The 15,389-nt window shown below is 36.4% G+C and overlaps 4 protein-coding genes across 8 annotated transcripts; 3 read left to right on the forward strand and 1 right to left on the reverse strand.

Annotated features, from left to right (window-relative positions):
• Window positions 1–42: 42 nt before the first annotated feature.
• LOC135840498 (N-acetyl-D-glucosamine kinase-like) lies at window positions 43–3,137 on the forward strand. Of its 2 annotated transcripts, XM_065357088.1 has the most exons (8): window positions 43–201; window positions 302–386; window positions 454–552; window positions 650–797; window positions 1,581–1,691; window positions 1,790–1,919; window positions 1,992–2,166; window positions 2,246–3,137. In XM_065357088.1, exons 1-8 carry the CDS (start codon window positions 164–166, stop codon window positions 2,513–2,515), a joined length of 1,056 nt encoding a protein of 351 aa, XP_065213160.1. In that variant the 5' UTR covers window positions 43–163; the 3' UTR covers window positions 2,516–3,137. The 2 variants fall into 2 exon arrangements, with proteins under 2 accessions (XP_065213160.1, XP_065213161.1); XM_065357089.1 differs by lacking the exon at window positions 43–201 and having other exon boundaries at window positions 302–369.
• Window positions 3,138–3,773: 636 nt separating this feature from the next.
• Window positions 3,774–6,273, forward strand: LOC135840497 (uncharacterized). Of its 2 annotated transcripts, XM_065357086.1 has the most exons (9): window positions 3,774–4,136; window positions 4,206–4,376; window positions 4,466–4,611; window positions 4,681–4,759; window positions 4,829–5,030; window positions 5,113–5,284; window positions 5,363–5,607; window positions 5,734–5,796; window positions 5,949–6,273. In XM_065357086.1, the coding sequence occupies exons 2-9, from the start codon at window positions 4,253–4,255 to the stop codon at window positions 6,019–6,021; spliced, it is 1,104 nt and encodes a 367-aa protein (XP_065213158.1). In that variant the 5' UTR covers window positions 3,774–4,136; window positions 4,206–4,252; the 3' UTR covers window positions 6,022–6,273. The 2 variants fall into 2 exon arrangements, with proteins under 2 accessions (XP_065213158.1, XP_065213159.1); XM_065357087.1 differs by lacking the exon at window positions 5,734–5,796 and having other exon boundaries at window positions 3,784–4,136.
• Window positions 6,274–6,482: 209 nt separating this feature from the next.
• Window positions 6,483–7,556, reverse strand: LOC135839244 (nucleolin-like). Its single transcript, XM_065355177.1, has one exon. It carries the CDS (start codon window positions 7,554–7,556, stop codon window positions 6,483–6,485), a length of 1,074 nt encoding a protein of 357 aa, XP_065211249.1.
• Window positions 7,557–8,102: 546 nt separating this feature from the next.
• lost lies at window positions 8,103–15,369 on the forward strand. 3 transcript variants are annotated; one of them, XM_065357083.1, is made up of 9 exons: window positions 8,103–8,252; window positions 9,200–9,547; window positions 9,623–10,473; window positions 10,555–10,759; window positions 11,030–11,142; window positions 11,258–11,448; window positions 12,380–12,941; window positions 13,576–13,736; window positions 14,682–15,369. In XM_065357083.1, exons 2-9 carry the CDS (start codon window positions 9,352–9,354, stop codon window positions 14,989–14,991), a joined length of 2,589 nt encoding a protein of 862 aa, XP_065213155.1. In that variant the 5' UTR covers window positions 8,103–8,252; window positions 9,200–9,351; the 3' UTR covers window positions 14,992–15,369. The 3 variants fall into 3 exon arrangements, with proteins under 3 accessions (XP_065213155.1, XP_065213156.1, XP_065213154.1); XM_065357082.1 differs by lacking the exon at window positions 8,103–8,252 and adding an exon at window positions 8,712–9,020; XM_065357084.1 differs by lacking the exons at window positions 8,103–8,252; window positions 13,576–13,736 and adding an exon at window positions 8,685–9,020 and having other exon boundaries at window positions 14,682–14,941.
• The last annotated feature ends 20 nt before the right edge of the window (window positions 15,370–15,389 follow it).

Raw genomic sequence — 15,389 nt, forward strand, 5'->3', positions numbered from 1 at the left:
TTGGCAACACTGATTGGACAAGTTATCAATGAAAATGCGGCGCAGATTTTTTTCTAATCAGTGTGAAATTTGATCTGGATAAGGAGAGTTGAATGAAGTATTGCGAAGTGATTGTTTTAATAATTTACCTAATTACAATTTCGCTGAATTTTATGGTACAGCCATGGCCAATTTGAAGCACGTTTATGGTGGAATCGAAGGGTAAGAAACCATCTCTGTGGACGTACATAAATCTGTTCTTTATTTTATAATTTTACATTCGTGAAATTAGCTATCTCATTCTTCGCATAAATTTTTTCAGTGGAAGCACGAAAACAATCTGTCATTTGGTGAATGAAAGAGGAGAATCTTTAGCCGAAAGCATCGGAGGTAGCTCAAACTTATGGGTAAATAATCGTACCAAGAAGAAACTTATTTATCAGAATGAAATTATGGAATGTCTTCCTTGTATAGAATATTGGTTTCGATGAAACTTGCAAAATGTTGAACTCGTTGGTCAACGAAGCCAAGGAGAAGGCGAAAATACCAATAAATCAACCTTTACGTTCACTGGTGAGTGGTTCAATATTGTACGTATCCATTCTTTGTGGATTGATTTTTCTTGCTGTAATACTCGGCGATTTTTCTTGTAATACTCAGCTCTGTACAGGGTCTCGGCTTGAGTGGATTGGAAACGAAAGAAATAATAGAAAAATTGGAATTTGCTTTGAGACATAAATATCCTCTTTTGAGTGAGAATTATTACCTCGCCAGCGATACAAAACCTCCTTTGGCCATGTTAAATAAGGAAGAACCGGGTGAGTATTTTTGGAACTCATTTTTACGAGCTCGTCTTGAATTTTGATCATAATTTTAATTATGCAATGGAACCAGTTTTTTTTTTGTTGCGTTCATTATAAGTCAAAGTATCAAATATGTAGTGTTAATGAATTTAGCTAGGTGACTTTTTTTTATGCATTACTCGAGACGTTTAATGTGACAAATGAGAGTTAAAATTAATAATCATTGTCGGCAAAAAATCAACTTTATTGACCTCTATTAATGTAGAAACATGGAAAACAATTCAATAGAAAAAGCCTCTCTACTTCTCCGCGTAACGGAAACGAGTACTTATTTTCAATTACTTGTTGCCAAAGTGTTGCATAGAACCATGTTTCGATAAAAAGCTCTCGCCGTCTGATCGCCGTCTGCGTCTGGTTTTAAACAACGTATTCTTATCGTTCAATGCTTTCCTTGATAAAATTAATTACTTTCAACTTTCATAAGCTACCTAATTGAATTAATTATTTATGTTTCCTTATATATACCTACGTACTATTTATATAAGGTAATTATGAAGAATGCTTTTTCAAGTAGTCGAGTCTCAGTTCTTGACGATGAATTTCACTATATTATACGGTCTAATACAAGACTTTTGAGATGTTTTTACAATAAACTTATCCAGGGCTTACAAAAATTGAATTTTTTTTGTTGCAAAATTTGGACTAGGATGACCTTGTGATTTTAGAAAAACGCAATTTTAATTTTATTAAGTTGTTGACCTTTCATTTATACTGTTCATTAAAATCTTATCTACACAGGCGGAATTGTACTCATATCAGGCACCGGTTCCAATTGTTTGCTTGTGAATCCCGATTCGAGTGAAATACAATGTGGTGGATATGGCGAACGACTGGCGGATGAAGGGAGCGGTAAGAATAATAATCGCATCATAAATCGTTTAGCCATATACCTACTTTCCACGAGTGAAATTATTTATGAGATTTGTTTGCCTTTCTATTCGTTCCAGCGTATTGGATGGCGCATAAATGCATCAAGATATGTTTAGACGAACAATTCAGATTTAGTAAACCACCTCATGGATATTCAGTTGAGAAATCGTGGAAAGCGATTCAGAATTTTTTCAATATTTGTAACACGTTGGTATTTTTTTACTCGTTAGTTTAATATGGAATAGCTATTATTCTATGAGTAGGTATATTTCTTTACAGAGCTGATTTAGTGCCTTTATTTTACGAAAATTTCGATAAAATGAAAATCGCTAGTTTTTGCATCGAAATTAGCAAAATGGCTCGCGAAGGTGATCCTTTCAGTATGTACTTGATGGAACTTAGCGGTGCTTATCTGGCTAAATATATACAAGCAGTTTATAACCAAGCTGACGAGGTATTTATTATTCTGAAGTACCGATTCGTGTAAATCAAGCAAATCGACAGTTGCACTGATTTGTTCTGTATGTTTCCAGTGTTTAAAAACACATTCAGACGGACTCAAGATCGTCTGCGTGGGATCAGTGTGGAAAAGTTGGGATTTATTGAGGAAAGGATTCGAAGAACAGTTGGAAAATGAAACAGAATTCGCTATCGTTGATAGAATAAGTTTAATGTTCATGAAGAAATCTTGCGCTATTGGAGCTGCCTGTTTAGGTGCTCGAGTTATTGGTGTTGAATTATGCTCTTCTTTCGACGATAACTATTCCATTTTTTATCGCTATATTAGGTCGAAAAGGGTTTGATTTTTTTATCAACGTTTTTTTTCGTGCTGGCAGGCGACAATATTGTTTTGAAATTTTTCTACCATGATTTTGAAGAAATAACTTTTATAGGTACCTAGATTATTTATCCGTGAGATTTTGTACGAAAATTCGTATTAAATTCAATTCCTGTGATATATAGAAAAACTAAAGCAATTTTTATGTAACTTAATTATCTGTAAGATCTTAGCGGAATGACGTTTTTTTGCTTCATTTTATCGCAAAAAAAAAATACTCCCAAGTTCAGGGTTTTTTTTTTTTACGGAATTAATGATTTTTATTTTTTTTACTCGTGGATTCTTTTTCTTCTTTAAAATTGAAATCTTCCCGTTTATGTTAATTGTACCTACTTGTAATATTTCATGTTTTATGTTGTTTATAAATCGATACATGTATTATTAATTGAACACCATATCGTCTCATATGTTTTGATAAATTACCTACTACATACAATGCGGTGAGTTTTGATAATTACGAGTACGTTGGAGGTATCGCATAAAATGTAAATTATAACAAAGAATCATCGTTTAAAAAATATATTTTTTGGTGCTAACCATCTAAAAAATGAAGTGTTTAAGTGTTTATAAATTTATTAATCGTGAAACTTGACTCTGTTTTTGTGTTTTGATGTTTAGAATCTTATTATTTGGAACCTTTTTTTTTCAATTATTTTATTCAATGATGAAATTAATCGGTAGTTGAATTTTTCACCGGAGATAGGTACAAATCGTTTTCCAGTTTATCATTATTATTTCTGAGAAAAGAACAATTGACATTCTTATATTTTTCAGTTTCTGCTTTCTGATTCTGATTCGAGATTTGCGTTCTCATTCTGGCGACTTCTTTTGATGCCAAGAAACTAGAAAGAATGGCAGAGTGAGAAGTACTTTGCACCATTCTTTCGATATTTTGTATCTGTGTCAAGTCCTAATTCAACTCTGGAAAATCAAAATTTATATCGCTTCGTCTTCAGAAGTACCTATCTACATTTTTTAAAATGAAATTGACTGAGATTTTTATTCCATGTGTTTTTTTGCGCTGTCTTCGATGGCAGATGCCGAATAAAAATTTATTTTAGAGATGACTAGCCCTTGTTCCATCATCAAATTATTACAGCATGAAAAACAAGACAAAATCGTTCGGTGATTGATTATTTTGTAATGCCACAAGCGTGAACTTGTAGCAAGAAGAAAACAAGAAAAGGAAACTGAAGTTTTGAAAAAAGGCCTTATAGCAGTAAGGCCCTTATTCGTTGTACGTATTTGTTTACAATCTGAAACACGTGGTGATAACGCAGTGATGATATCAATCAACTTGTCATCTTGTTCAAATTAATTTTTCTTTTCTTTTATAAAATTTTAATTGAATTGTGAATTCCATGGAGAATAATTTGATCGTGGAATAAATTTTAGGTAAGATGGTGATCTCCACGCATGCTCGTCTTCACGTCTTGTTGCGTTTAATACGCATGTTCCACACATAAGAAACATTTTTGATTCAGTAATGTATTTTTGGCCTTTAAAAAAATGACCAATTTGGAGTTTCGGAATTCACAGCTATAGCATTTTCAATGCATGAAAAAGTAAAACTATTCGTATCTCAGGTACTGTATAATTAATCACATTCCATACTTCTTTCATGATTCAAAATTTGATATTATTTCCTTTCGTAGGTGTTGATCAGTTTGGGCTACTGAGGAAAGCCCTTCAGTTTTTCAAAATGTTCTTGTTGTTCGCGATTCTGAGCTGGAGTGCTCTTACTTCGGCCGAAATTGAAGTTTCGGAAGTAAATATTACTAGAGGACAAGTATTCGTTTATGACCTATCGAAACTCGTCAAAAATGGTAACTTCTAAACGTCTGAAAACCTAAACGTAGGTACTAATGTATTCCTTTTCTTATTGTACTTACAGATTTTTCTTTTTTTAAATTAGAATTACAAGAAGGATACCATTTTACATTATCGGTCCCTGATGGTCCGGATTTACCATCGTGGGTGTTTACAAAAACCGACTGCAAATTGAGGAAAGCATATTTATTTGGTGCTCCACCCATTGATTCGGTTATTTCAAAGTTGGAAGTAAGCGTTTCATTTCGAAATGAAATTTTATAAATTTCAAGTGTACTATTTGTTGTTTTTTGTTGGCAGATACGAATCTGTATAACTACTTTTCCTAAATTTAAAACAATTTCCACCATTGTGATATTGAACATCGTTGAACCCAGTGGTAATTATTGAAAGATGGATTATTATATTCGTATCGTTTTAGTTGTGAAAGCGATTTGTGCTTTTTCAGATGATATAATGTACGAAATTCGTATACGAATAAGTAACTCAAACATTATGCAGATGCTCGAAACGAATCGATCGAAAGAATTAATGGAAATATTTGAAAATTATTTCTGGGAGCAGACCAAAGGCAAATTGTATTTGACGTTTTTAGCAGCCTCTGAAGATTTAGGCTTCAGATTACCAACGAGTCCCAGTGAAACTGCAGGGTAAATAAAGTAATCGATTTTACTGCAGTTGGAATGTGATCTTGGATTTATTTTTTGTGAGTGTGTGTGTTTATTTTTGCAGCGTTGTACTGCATTTGGGAAGTGCTAGGAATTTTTCTCAATCTTTGATAGATTTACAGAATGAAACCATGCCTTTGTCGAAACACTGTCCCGAGGATTTTTATAAACGAGTAACCGTTGAACGATTCTTTCGACCAAAGAATTTCGTCGTTGATTGGTGCTTCTTTAAACTGGTAAATTCTTAATAGCGTTTCCATAACTGGGCCATTTGCGTATTGTTTTTATCATTGAATCGTTGTTTTTTTTTTCAGGTAGATTACAACGAATGTCAATTGATGTCTTTGAACGAAAGACAACCCAAATGCAATTTCGTACCTTATAATTTCACTAGTGATTTACTCAGTAATGATATTGAAATATTGACAGAGAAGGCAAAATTACCTAGTTCGGAAATGCTCGAGATATTCGTAGTTGTGGTGTTCATCCCATCGATATTGGTGACGATTTCACTTCTAGCTTGGCTGGTTTCTTTCATGTGTCTTCATCACGGTAAATTGTAAGTACACATGCACATTCGAAAATATGTCAAATCTTTGTTTAGCATCATCCGAAGTTCTCGATTTGAAACACATATATTCGTTTGTGAGCTATCATACATTACATATGTACCTACTCGTTACAGATATGATCCCTATTCTGATGATTATTTTGACACTGTATTTTATATTTGCGAGGATTGCGGAAGGTAAAAGTGTGCTAGATGAGAAATTGTGTGAAACTAACTGCGAAAACATTGAGCTACTAATTTTAATACTTATAGCTTTAATCGTGTGCTCGATAATGTGTTGAATGTGTTACTAAAGAGCTGTTTTTAATGTATTTTGTAATTTTTTTCAGCCTACCGAAAGATGAAGAGTGTTCGTTCGATGAAGATTTTAATAAAATGGGGCCTTCGTACGATTTAATCTAGTCCTGCGTTCATTAATTTTCTGCGAGGAAATTGATATTAGGTCTGGATGTTGCATTTATTATCGTTTTTGTATGAAAATTAATTCCAAGTCAAGAATAACATATTGTTTGAATCTAGTCTTCGCTGTTTTCGGTTGTGTTTTCAATTTTGACAAATGCTGCCAAAAAATACTCATTTTTCATTGTGTGATCGAGTAATCTTAGATATATCTTTGTTTATTATAAATAAAATACCCCTTCTAATTTTACAAAATGTTTTTCTACTTTGTCAATTTTTGCAGAAAGAAAATCGTCCATAGGATTCTGATAGCAGTTTATTTTACAACTTTTTTTTACGCAAGTTCTAATTAAAACGATTCTAATTCACAAATTAACAATCGCTTTCGATCTAGTCGTAAATATTTCTCTGCCGGTGTATAAAACACGTTCAATATTCTTCGATTTTGTTTTTCAACGTCGCCGCTAACAGTTTTTACAAGAAAACGAGTTCGGGTTATTTTTAAACGGCGGTTTCTTGAATTTCTCAAAATGCTCGATATAATGACTCGGTACGGGAGGATTATTGCGATTATATTTGTAGCGCATATCAGTTGTTAGATTGGTAGCGAGCTGGATGGCGTCAAAATGAGGAGGATCTCGAGACGCTTCGGTCATTTCGAAGTTACGCTCTTCTAAAGCTTGTTGAAGTTCAGCTTTATGTTTCAAGAATTCCAGTCGCAAATTCGCCGTCATGTTGTCTCTAGCTTCTAAGGACGGTTTATCGATTTTAATTTTAGCATTTCTAACTTTCCATTCGGCCAAAGCGAGCGTTTTTGTTTCCAGCCATAGAGCGCGAATTATATCCGGATCTTGAAAATCCCATTCCCTTTTTTTCTTCTGGATCAAGATGTTTATTTCCGGGTACATATCTTGTACATCGTATTCCATAACTGGTTTAACTGTTTTGCGTTTTTTGCCCTTATACAGTTCGTCGGCCGCTGTATCTTCTCCGGCCATTTCGGTGTCTTCGTAAGTATCGTCTTGACCTTCCTCGCCGGGCTCTTTAGACTCGTCGTCTCCTCCGGTAGCTGCTTCATCGTCGCCATCTACTCCAGCTTCGCCTTCTTCGTTTTCATGCGAAGCGTATTTCTCGTCGCTACCCTTTATTGCATGGTCTTCGTTATCCTCGTCGTCTTCTTCTTCTTCCTCGGAATCAGCGCCACTACGACCGGCGCCAGCCAAGTCGATGTCATCGAGGTTTTGCTTAGAAGAACTTTTTCTATACTCTTTACCAGTTTCTTCGTCAGCGCCCTCGTCGTTGGCGTCGTTTTCACCATCGTCGCTTACTCGTTTTTCTTCATTATTTTCTACCTTCGAATCGTCGATTTCCTTAGCTTTTTCCGAATCCGAATCCGAAGACGACTTTGATGATGCTTTATGTCGACATGTTTTACCGTATTTTGCGAATAGATGGGTAGAGTTGGGAGACTTCGTTGATTTCGTCGATTTGGTCGACTTGACCGATTTTGTCGATTTCGACGATTTGCTCGAATCCATTTTATTATTTTATCGTACTCTAATTTTGTCCAGTTCTTCGTACGAGCATTTGTACATTAGTGTGAGAGAAAAAGACGATGATTCGATGAACGAAGGAGATTACGATAGATTGCTAGGTAAATTAGAATTTGTTAGGTTAGTACGGTTTTAGTTCTTCACTTCTCTATATAGTCTCCAATATTATCTCATCAGAAATTGAGTCCGATCATGTCCAATAATATTTTCAGTAAGATGAAGAAAATGAAAAGGGAATGTAACGCATGTTGGAAAATTTTCTGTCAAGAATTACTATTTCTAGAGACTAGAACGAACATTTGGAAGCTGTTGAACGTAGAAATTACATCGTATTGAAGAATTTTAGCTACTCAAGGTACTCTTTCATTGAAGTAGGTATTTCATTTTTTCGAAAATAAAAATAAAAATTCATACGAATGTTCCATCCTTTATAAAATTACTAGTAATTACGCCATCATCATAAAGAGAATTACCTCATGCTGCTTTATGATTGGTCGGTTATTTTTGTACCGGCCTGAAGCAAATTATTATCAGCTGATAACTTGCAAAAAAATTGGGAACGCTTTTGAGAGCATTTTTGAGTAAAAATTTAAGTAGTCGTAGCCGAAAAAAAGGATAATATTTTGAATTACAACTCGAAAAATATCACTACTTGAGTCAGAAGAAAGAAATTATTCGAAAGTGAGTAAACGGTAATATAATTTTAATCAAATTTGTGCAGCGGCTAGCTTGCCTATGAATTATAAATAGAAAGTTTTACGATGGTATGTTTGGCCCATTAATAAAAAATGGCTTCTAAAATACAATTTTAATTTGTATTCGGTTTGTACCGCTCTCGAGCAAAGTTTTCCGATTTATAATTCGACGAATCTTCGGTACGTCGTAGAATAAATCGTAAGTAGGTAACCGGCGAAGAACTCGTGGAGAAAAAATGCTATTCACGAATTGACGCACTTGGAAGAGTGTCAATACACTCGTTGAGAGTACGAGTTTCGTTTTTTCAAGTTGAATAACTGTTACGAAGCCGGTTGATGGAAAGAATTTCATCAGATTCGATAACCGATATCGAATTCAAATTCTAACCACCGGAATGGTCGTATTCTCAGGCTTTGTTAACTTTTAGCATTTAGCTCTATCAACTTTTTCCCCCATTCCTCTTCTATCTTATATTATTCTATTGTATTGTCGTGGAATTACCCACGAAAAATCCTGCATCGTCGTATCGAATATCTTTATCTCCATTGCCAGACTTATCTTGATTCTTGTTCGCTCTTGATGTAATTTTAACGTACTTAGCTTTTCGTTTCGAGTGGCATGTTCCATACGGTTGTGTAGTACAGTTTTTAGCGTTTTAGTGCGTTTTTTAGTTTGGTTTTTAAAGTATTAAGCTTTTTTTAAAAACCATAACCATGGCTTCTTTACCTTCTAAAGGATCTGATTTGAAAAAGAGTAAGTTTTTCGTATTTTTAATCGGTTTATTTGTCAAAACGTGGCCTTATGTGCGAACCGATTCGCAACGTTGTAAAGATGTGCAGATATTGATCTTTTCTTAACCTATATTGTAAATGTTTTTTTGGTCAATTCGTTTCGTACTAAATCGACGTGTTATTTGTTATTTCCGAAAACAGGTCCTCCGAAAGTTTTATCTCCCAGTAACGGTCCGGCGGATAAAACATCATCTGTGACGAAATCGCCATACAAGTCACCGCCTGCAAAGTTACCCGCAAAGTCGCCATTGAAATCTAACGATACTGGAAAGATCGGTCTGACTAAAGGCAAAATGGATTCTAGTCCACCGAAAGTGGCTCGTTCTCCGTCGAATAAATCGATTACTCCGCCCGCTAAATCACCCACCAAAGGTTCACTCTCATGCGCGATTAAACCGACTCTGGATAAAAGTAATTCACAAGGCGATATCGCTGTTCCGTCGAGTTTGAAAAACGCCGTTACCGGAATCGTTCCTTTGGATAACGAAGGTAATTTATTCACATACGTACGTGTCACGTACCTCGTGATTGTATTTTTTCAACATCTTGATTTTTAATCCACAGTTACAAATACCGCCGAAGCGAAACCGACCGAGACTGTACTCGAATCCGATACTCAAGCCGCTGAATCGACCGTCGAATCGGAGCCTAAAACTGACGAAGTAGCTGCGAACGGTGCCACATGTTCGGCAGTCGGCGACGCATCCTCGTCCGATTCAGCCAACGCAACCAAAATCGAGCAAACCTTGGATCAACAACAGATCGCTATCTCCGAACAAAAACACGCCGCCGGTGACGGTGCGCCATCTTTGAACGAGAAAATCGACGAAGTCGAATCAGCCGGCGACAGCGCCGTATCTTCGGAGACCAAACAATCCGACAAGCTGGAAAATTACGAAAACTTTTCCCAACATCTACCTTCGAGCGGTGTTACTTTGACCGTAGTCAAAAAAGAAACACCAGACGTTGATGCGACTGACGCTGCCAAAGCTACCGGTACCGACGAAGTCAAAACCGAGTCCAATGACGACGCTAAACAAGACAAACCTGACAAGGAACCGACTAAAGACGGCGCATCTACGCCCAAACAATCGCCCAACACGAGCACTTCGGATTATACAAACATGAGTGCTGAAACCATCGACGCTGCTAAATTAGCCGAAGTATCCGAAACCAACGACGAGAACATTGTACCCGAAATATCCAAACAATCGTATCGTCAAAAAGTTTGGGATCAATTGGAAAAAGACGACTTGGTCTTGTTCCCTCGACCTTGCAATGGACGTATACCGAATTTCAAAGGCGCTCATCAAGCTGCTGAAAAATTAGCCAGCTCTAAAGTGTTCAAAAACTGCAAGAATATTAAGGTTAATCCCGATAAGGCTCAGGAGATGGTTCGTTTCCATACACTCGAGGTAATCTATTTATTTGAATCGTATTTTTGGTTACCTTTTTGTACTCGATGAATGCATTTTAATCGTTATTTCGCATCGCAGCATGGTAAACGTTTATTGGTACCGATTCCTCGTCTTCGCGAAGGATTATTTCAAGCTGTTGTACCGCCGATGGATGCCTCTAAATATCAACTCCAACAAGCTAGTCAGAGATTCGGTATGAAGAAATGGGGTAAACCTGTCAACGATGAAAAAGAAGTTACCATCGATATGGTTGTTTTGGGTTCGGTTGCTGTCGATAAAAAAGGTATGGAAGTCTCATCTGATTTTTGTTTTTTTGGTATGTGGTCATCTTCTGGTTTCAAATTTTATTAATGAAATATAATGAAACCGGTGAAAATCAATTTCGCTTCCTTTCCTTGAAATTTTCTTTTTTGTAATTTTATCCAAAAAATGGATTTTTTGTTTGTTTGTAAGTAATCAAATCGTCTCTAAGTGAAAAATATAAACGTGTATTGTAACATATCGATATTATTCATCAACTAATCCGTAATTCTGTTTTTATTTTCCATCCCAGGACATCGCATTGGTAAAGGAGAAGGATACGCTGATTTAGAATTCGCTATGTTGACCAAAATGAACGCCATTAACGAGAACACGGTTATTGTGACGACTGTTCACGACGATCAAGTGAGTCCGAAAAATACATCGAAGATAGTTGTCTTCGATTTCTTCAATCGTGCTGTCTTGATTATTCGAATTTTCGACTCTTACTCTACACTATTGTTGTTGTTTTTTTTTGTAGGTATTCGACGATTTACCTGCGGAATTATTCAAAGAACACGACGTACCAGTTGACTGGATCGTAACACCGACGCAGATAATCCAAGTAGCCGAACCACTCGAAAGACCCAAACAAGTAATATGGAGCATTTTATCGAATCGTCGTGTCTTAGAAATGCCGATTCTACAAAAACTCCGCGAACAAGAGACCAGGTAAAAATCTTACGTTCTCCTCCCCCCCCCCTCACCACCATAGTCATATGTGTATCATTATTACGTACGTGTTCTTTGCCAATATCTATGTTCAACATTTTGGCCAATTTACAATGTTTTAAAATCGTGCTTTTCTCCGAGAATTGAAACGAGAAAGAGATTTTTTTGTTGATTCGTATGTTTTCGAATTTCGTGCAATGGTGCCCAAATTGTTTCTGTCATGTTTCCAAAACAAACATCGAATTGATGATACTGTTTGGTATAATTTGACTAGTTTAGCATCACCCTATTTTTTCTGTGATCATGCAGTGGGTGAACGTCATGGTTTGAGAAGAAACGAGTTTTTTCATGTCCTTTCTAGAAATGAGAATGGAAATTTTCAACTGGGACTTTTTCTCAATCTTGCTTTGTACAGAAAATATTTCATTTTTCGGGTCTAGAAGTATTAAATGCTGCTTTAGGAACCACTGAGGCAATTACAGAAAATCATGGATATCAAATGATAAGTCTAGTGGCTTGTAATTTTCATTTTATTTCTATTCTAATCGCTTCACTATCCTCAAGATTAGACTAGAAACCAGTTTGGGAATCATTGAATTATTTTTTAAAAATTCTCTTCGAAAATGATCCGATTTCGACGGTCTGTTGTTGGTTTCTTTTTGTGATTTTCTCGCTGTTGAAAAAATACGAGTAACGTATTAGGAACCCCTAAATCGGATTTTGAAGCTACGAATGTTAAAAAATTGTCAATCGGTTGGTATAGGGTGACCTTATTTATGTAGTAAGTACTTTGAGCGGATTCCCCCCCCCCCCAAATGTCAGTGGATTAGGACCAAATTTAGCAGACACCTTCATTTTGAGTTGAATTAATTGGTTACTCATAAAAAGTTATAGATAACCCCTAATATCAATATTTTGTTTTTGTTTACAGCGAAGGCATCGAATGCACGCTGAAAGAAGCTGACTCAGACGTCGAAGAAAAAACATACCCGGTACAAGAGTCGGTATTCAAGAAACGATTCCAACATCGTCGTCGTCGTTTCAACAACTACAGTCGTTCGACTGGCGATCCGATCCGCGATAGTAAACTGGCCCAGGCTAATATCCCGCCGCCTTCGACTCCGCACGGTGCTCCGGCTTCTATGCCTTATTACAACAACAACAACAGACAACAGCGTAGATACTCGCCGAATAATAACAGAATGCGCGACTACAACCACGACGGTCGTCGATACGACGGTGGTGTTCAACAACCGAACAGACGTAACTATTATCAAAACGCTCCTCCGCCGCCGCAGTACGGTATGCAACATCAGCAACACCAGCAATACAACGGTAGACAGCCGATGAGGCAGGATGGACAGAATAGAAATATGAACAGAAACGGTCCGATGATGAACGGACCTAGGAATATGAATCGGTCTGCTCAAAATGGGCCTCGTATGGGTCGTCAACGTAGTGATAATCGACCACCGAATAACGCTATGACCAAGGTATGTTCTATCTTGTAATAGGTGAGCGGATCTGGTTTCAAGAGGTGGCCTATATGGGCCCCTCGCTTAGGTTCGGTAGGTAAATGGAATCTTGAAACACTCCAATTTAGTGTGATTTGCGTATTTTACCGCTAATTACCTCGATTAAACGTGTGATTCGCTGGTATTGCTTTGAGTTACTTGGCAGCATGGATTTGCGCTTTTTTTTTCTCCTCGAGCTTTTTTCTCTGTTGTGTTTTTTAATCATTTTAACTATTTTTTTTTTAAATTACGAACTTGAATTCCAACAAATTCCCTTGTCCAGTATCGAACGCAAAACCAGCCCGATCAAATTCGCTTTTCACTCGGCGACAAAAGCGATTCGTCGAATGCGACTTGGACGGAAGATTTCATTGCTTTGTAGAAGACGACAAACGAATTCAGCTCGGCGAATCGCTTTTGTACGCAGTTGTCATCTTTATTACTACACTTTACTTCTGCAAACTATTACTATTTGTACTATTATAGTATAACGCAGCGAGATATTCCGTCGTTTCGCGACCTCCTATTCCACAAAAGTATCCAGTACTCTGATGTCCGGCTCCTTGTCTCTGCGAATTGACCATATCCTCTTTATTATTCATTGTTGTTTCAGTCTGTTGAAGTGCAAACGGTCGATAAGAATAGAACTAGTCGTCCGTTCGTTAAACGTAAAAGAGCGCCGATCGAATTTAGTCTTCGTGTTAAAAACATTGGCACGGGAGTGCGTGTTCGCGATTTGAAAACCGCCTTAAATGAAAGAGGCATTAAACCAAGGTATACACAAATATTGCTATTTGTCAACGAATGAAGTGAGATGATGAAAAAAAAAAACTAGACCAGGAAATGAAAAAAATATCAACGTCGGCGCAAATATGATGGATTAAAATTATCATTCAAAGGTGTATATCGTAGCGAATTCGAGTCCTAAACGTTTTCCCCCGGTTGCTTTTCCCTTCCTCTGCATCCTTGTTCTTCTTTTCAATCGGTGGTTATTTTTAGTCGCTGAGCTTAGGTCATATCGATTACAGGCTTTTGAATACTCGATGGAAATTATTATTCACAGAAACGGAGTTTCCGTATTTTTAGTAACCGATGTCTTCTAGAAATTAGTTCAGCAGGGTGCAGATTTTTGGAAGATTTACGTTAATTATTTTTTATAAACCGTTTAATTCTGAAATTCTGAACATCCTCCTGAATAGGTATTTTACGTAGAAGATTTGAGGAAACTTACGTTTGCAAAATGCGAACAATTTTGGCTTTTTTTACCGGTTAAAATTTTTTAGAACTGAAAAAAGCTACGAGCTGAATCAGGATTATGTGCACCAGAAGACCTATCATTTTTGAACAAAACCAGCTTTTGTCTTCGATCTTTTTTTCATCCCCCCCCCCCTCTATGATGATTTTCTGGACAAAAATTCGCTACGATTAAGAATCTAAAGTAAACGAAAAAGTATAATGTTATATTTTCCTCGAAGAACGCACTTTTTCCCAAAGTGGTCCTTGGTTTTTTAGTACGGAAGCTTTGGCAATGGAAATTTTTTTACTGTTTGCTATCATTTTTGCACCGCTTGCACATTTTGCAATTTTTTTCAGCACGGTTTGATAAGTAGTTTAGAAACTAATTTTCATTTCTAAAAACTTATAAATAATACGAGCTTTGGACTGAGTAATAATCATGTTAAAATTAATCGTGTTTCTTATTTTGTTTCGCGCATACAGGGTTATCACATGGAAGGGCCACAGGGGCTTCGCGTTCCTACATTTTGTTAAATCGGCATCGAATGAAAATAAACCGTTAGCTGTGGAAGATGTGATACACGCTTTGGAAGGATTACCATTACCTCCGAAGAATAAGAGAAACCTCGTCATCGAACCGGCCAAACCGAAGAATTCGGCCAGCGAATCGAGCGGTGGCGTCGAAGAATCGCCTACTAATACGACCATCACTTTGGAGACCTCTATTCCTAAAGAGCCACCAGTTTTAAATGCTGCCGTTCCTCCTACCATCAACCAACCGATTGCCGTTTAATCGCATTTTTCACTTAGGTTTTTTTTCTAGCGTTTTTTTGTACCTTTTTACGATATTTGAAAAAAAATTCGGTGTATAATCTTCGTTCTTATATTTCTACATATATTTTTAGAGGTTCTATTATTTTTTTTTCTTTTGTTCGAAGTTTTTTTCTTTCTTTTTTCGTTCTAATTGTTTAACCATGCGTCTTTTCTTTATTTTATTTTTTTTTTTGATACGGTTATATTAATTCTAAGTGGGGTAAGATTTGCCACAAATTTTGCGAAGGAGAATTTTTTTGTGGTTTTTACACGATCGACTTCAAGTCATAAATTAACATGTTGTTTGTTGTATTTTTTTTCTTTTTTTTGCTCTTAGGATTAAATTGCGTTACTAAAATGGCGTTGTTTTTTTGTTCT

This window comes from Planococcus citri, chromosome 3 (assembly GCF_950023065.1).
Source record: "Planococcus citri chromosome 3, ihPlaCitr1.1, whole genome shotgun sequence".
In the NCBI taxonomy this organism is placed as follows: Eukaryota; Metazoa; Arthropoda; class Insecta; order Hemiptera; family Pseudococcidae; genus Planococcus; species Planococcus citri.

Excerpts from the sequence above, each read along its gene's own strand:
- LOC135840498 (XM_065357088.1), top strand. The coding sequence starts at position 164 with ATGGCCAATTTGAAGCACGTTTATGGTGGAATCGAAGG. Across the intron at positions 387-453 it reads GAGGTAGCTCAAACTTATGG|AATATTGGTTTCGATGAAAC; the intron begins GTAAATAATCGT and ends TTCCTTGTATAG. Across the intron at positions 2,167-2,245 it reads TTTATAACCAAGCTGACGAG|TGTTTAAAAACACATTCAGA; the intron begins GTATTTATTATT and ends GTATGTTTCCAG.
- LOC135839244 (XM_065355177.1), bottom strand. The coding sequence starts at position 7,556 with ATGGATTCGAGCAAATCGTCGAAATCGACAAAATCGGTCAAGTCGACC.
- LOC135840497 (XM_065357086.1), top strand. The coding sequence starts at position 4,253 with ATGTTCTTGTTGTTCGCGATTCTGAGCTGGAGTGCTCTTACTTCGGCC. Across the intron at positions 5,285-5,362 it reads ATTGGTGCTTCTTTAAACTG|GTAGATTACAACGAATGTCA; the intron begins GTAAATTCTTAA and ends TTTTTTTTTCAG. Across the intron at positions 5,797-5,948 it reads ATTTGCGAGGATTGCGGAAG|CCTACCGAAAGATGAAGAGT; the intron begins GTAAAAGTGTGC and ends AATTTTTTTCAG.
- lost (XM_065357082.1), top strand. The coding sequence starts at position 8,981 with ATGGCTTCTTTACCTTCTAAAGGATCTGATTTGAAAAAGA. Across the intron at positions 12,942-13,575 it reads CGAATAACGCTATGACCAAG|TCTGTTGAAGTGCAAACGGT; the intron begins GTATGTTCTATC and ends TTGTTGTTTCAG. Across the intron at positions 13,737-14,681 it reads GAAAGAGGCATTAAACCAAG|GGTTATCACATGGAAGGGCC; the intron begins GTATACACAAAT and ends TCGCGCATACAG.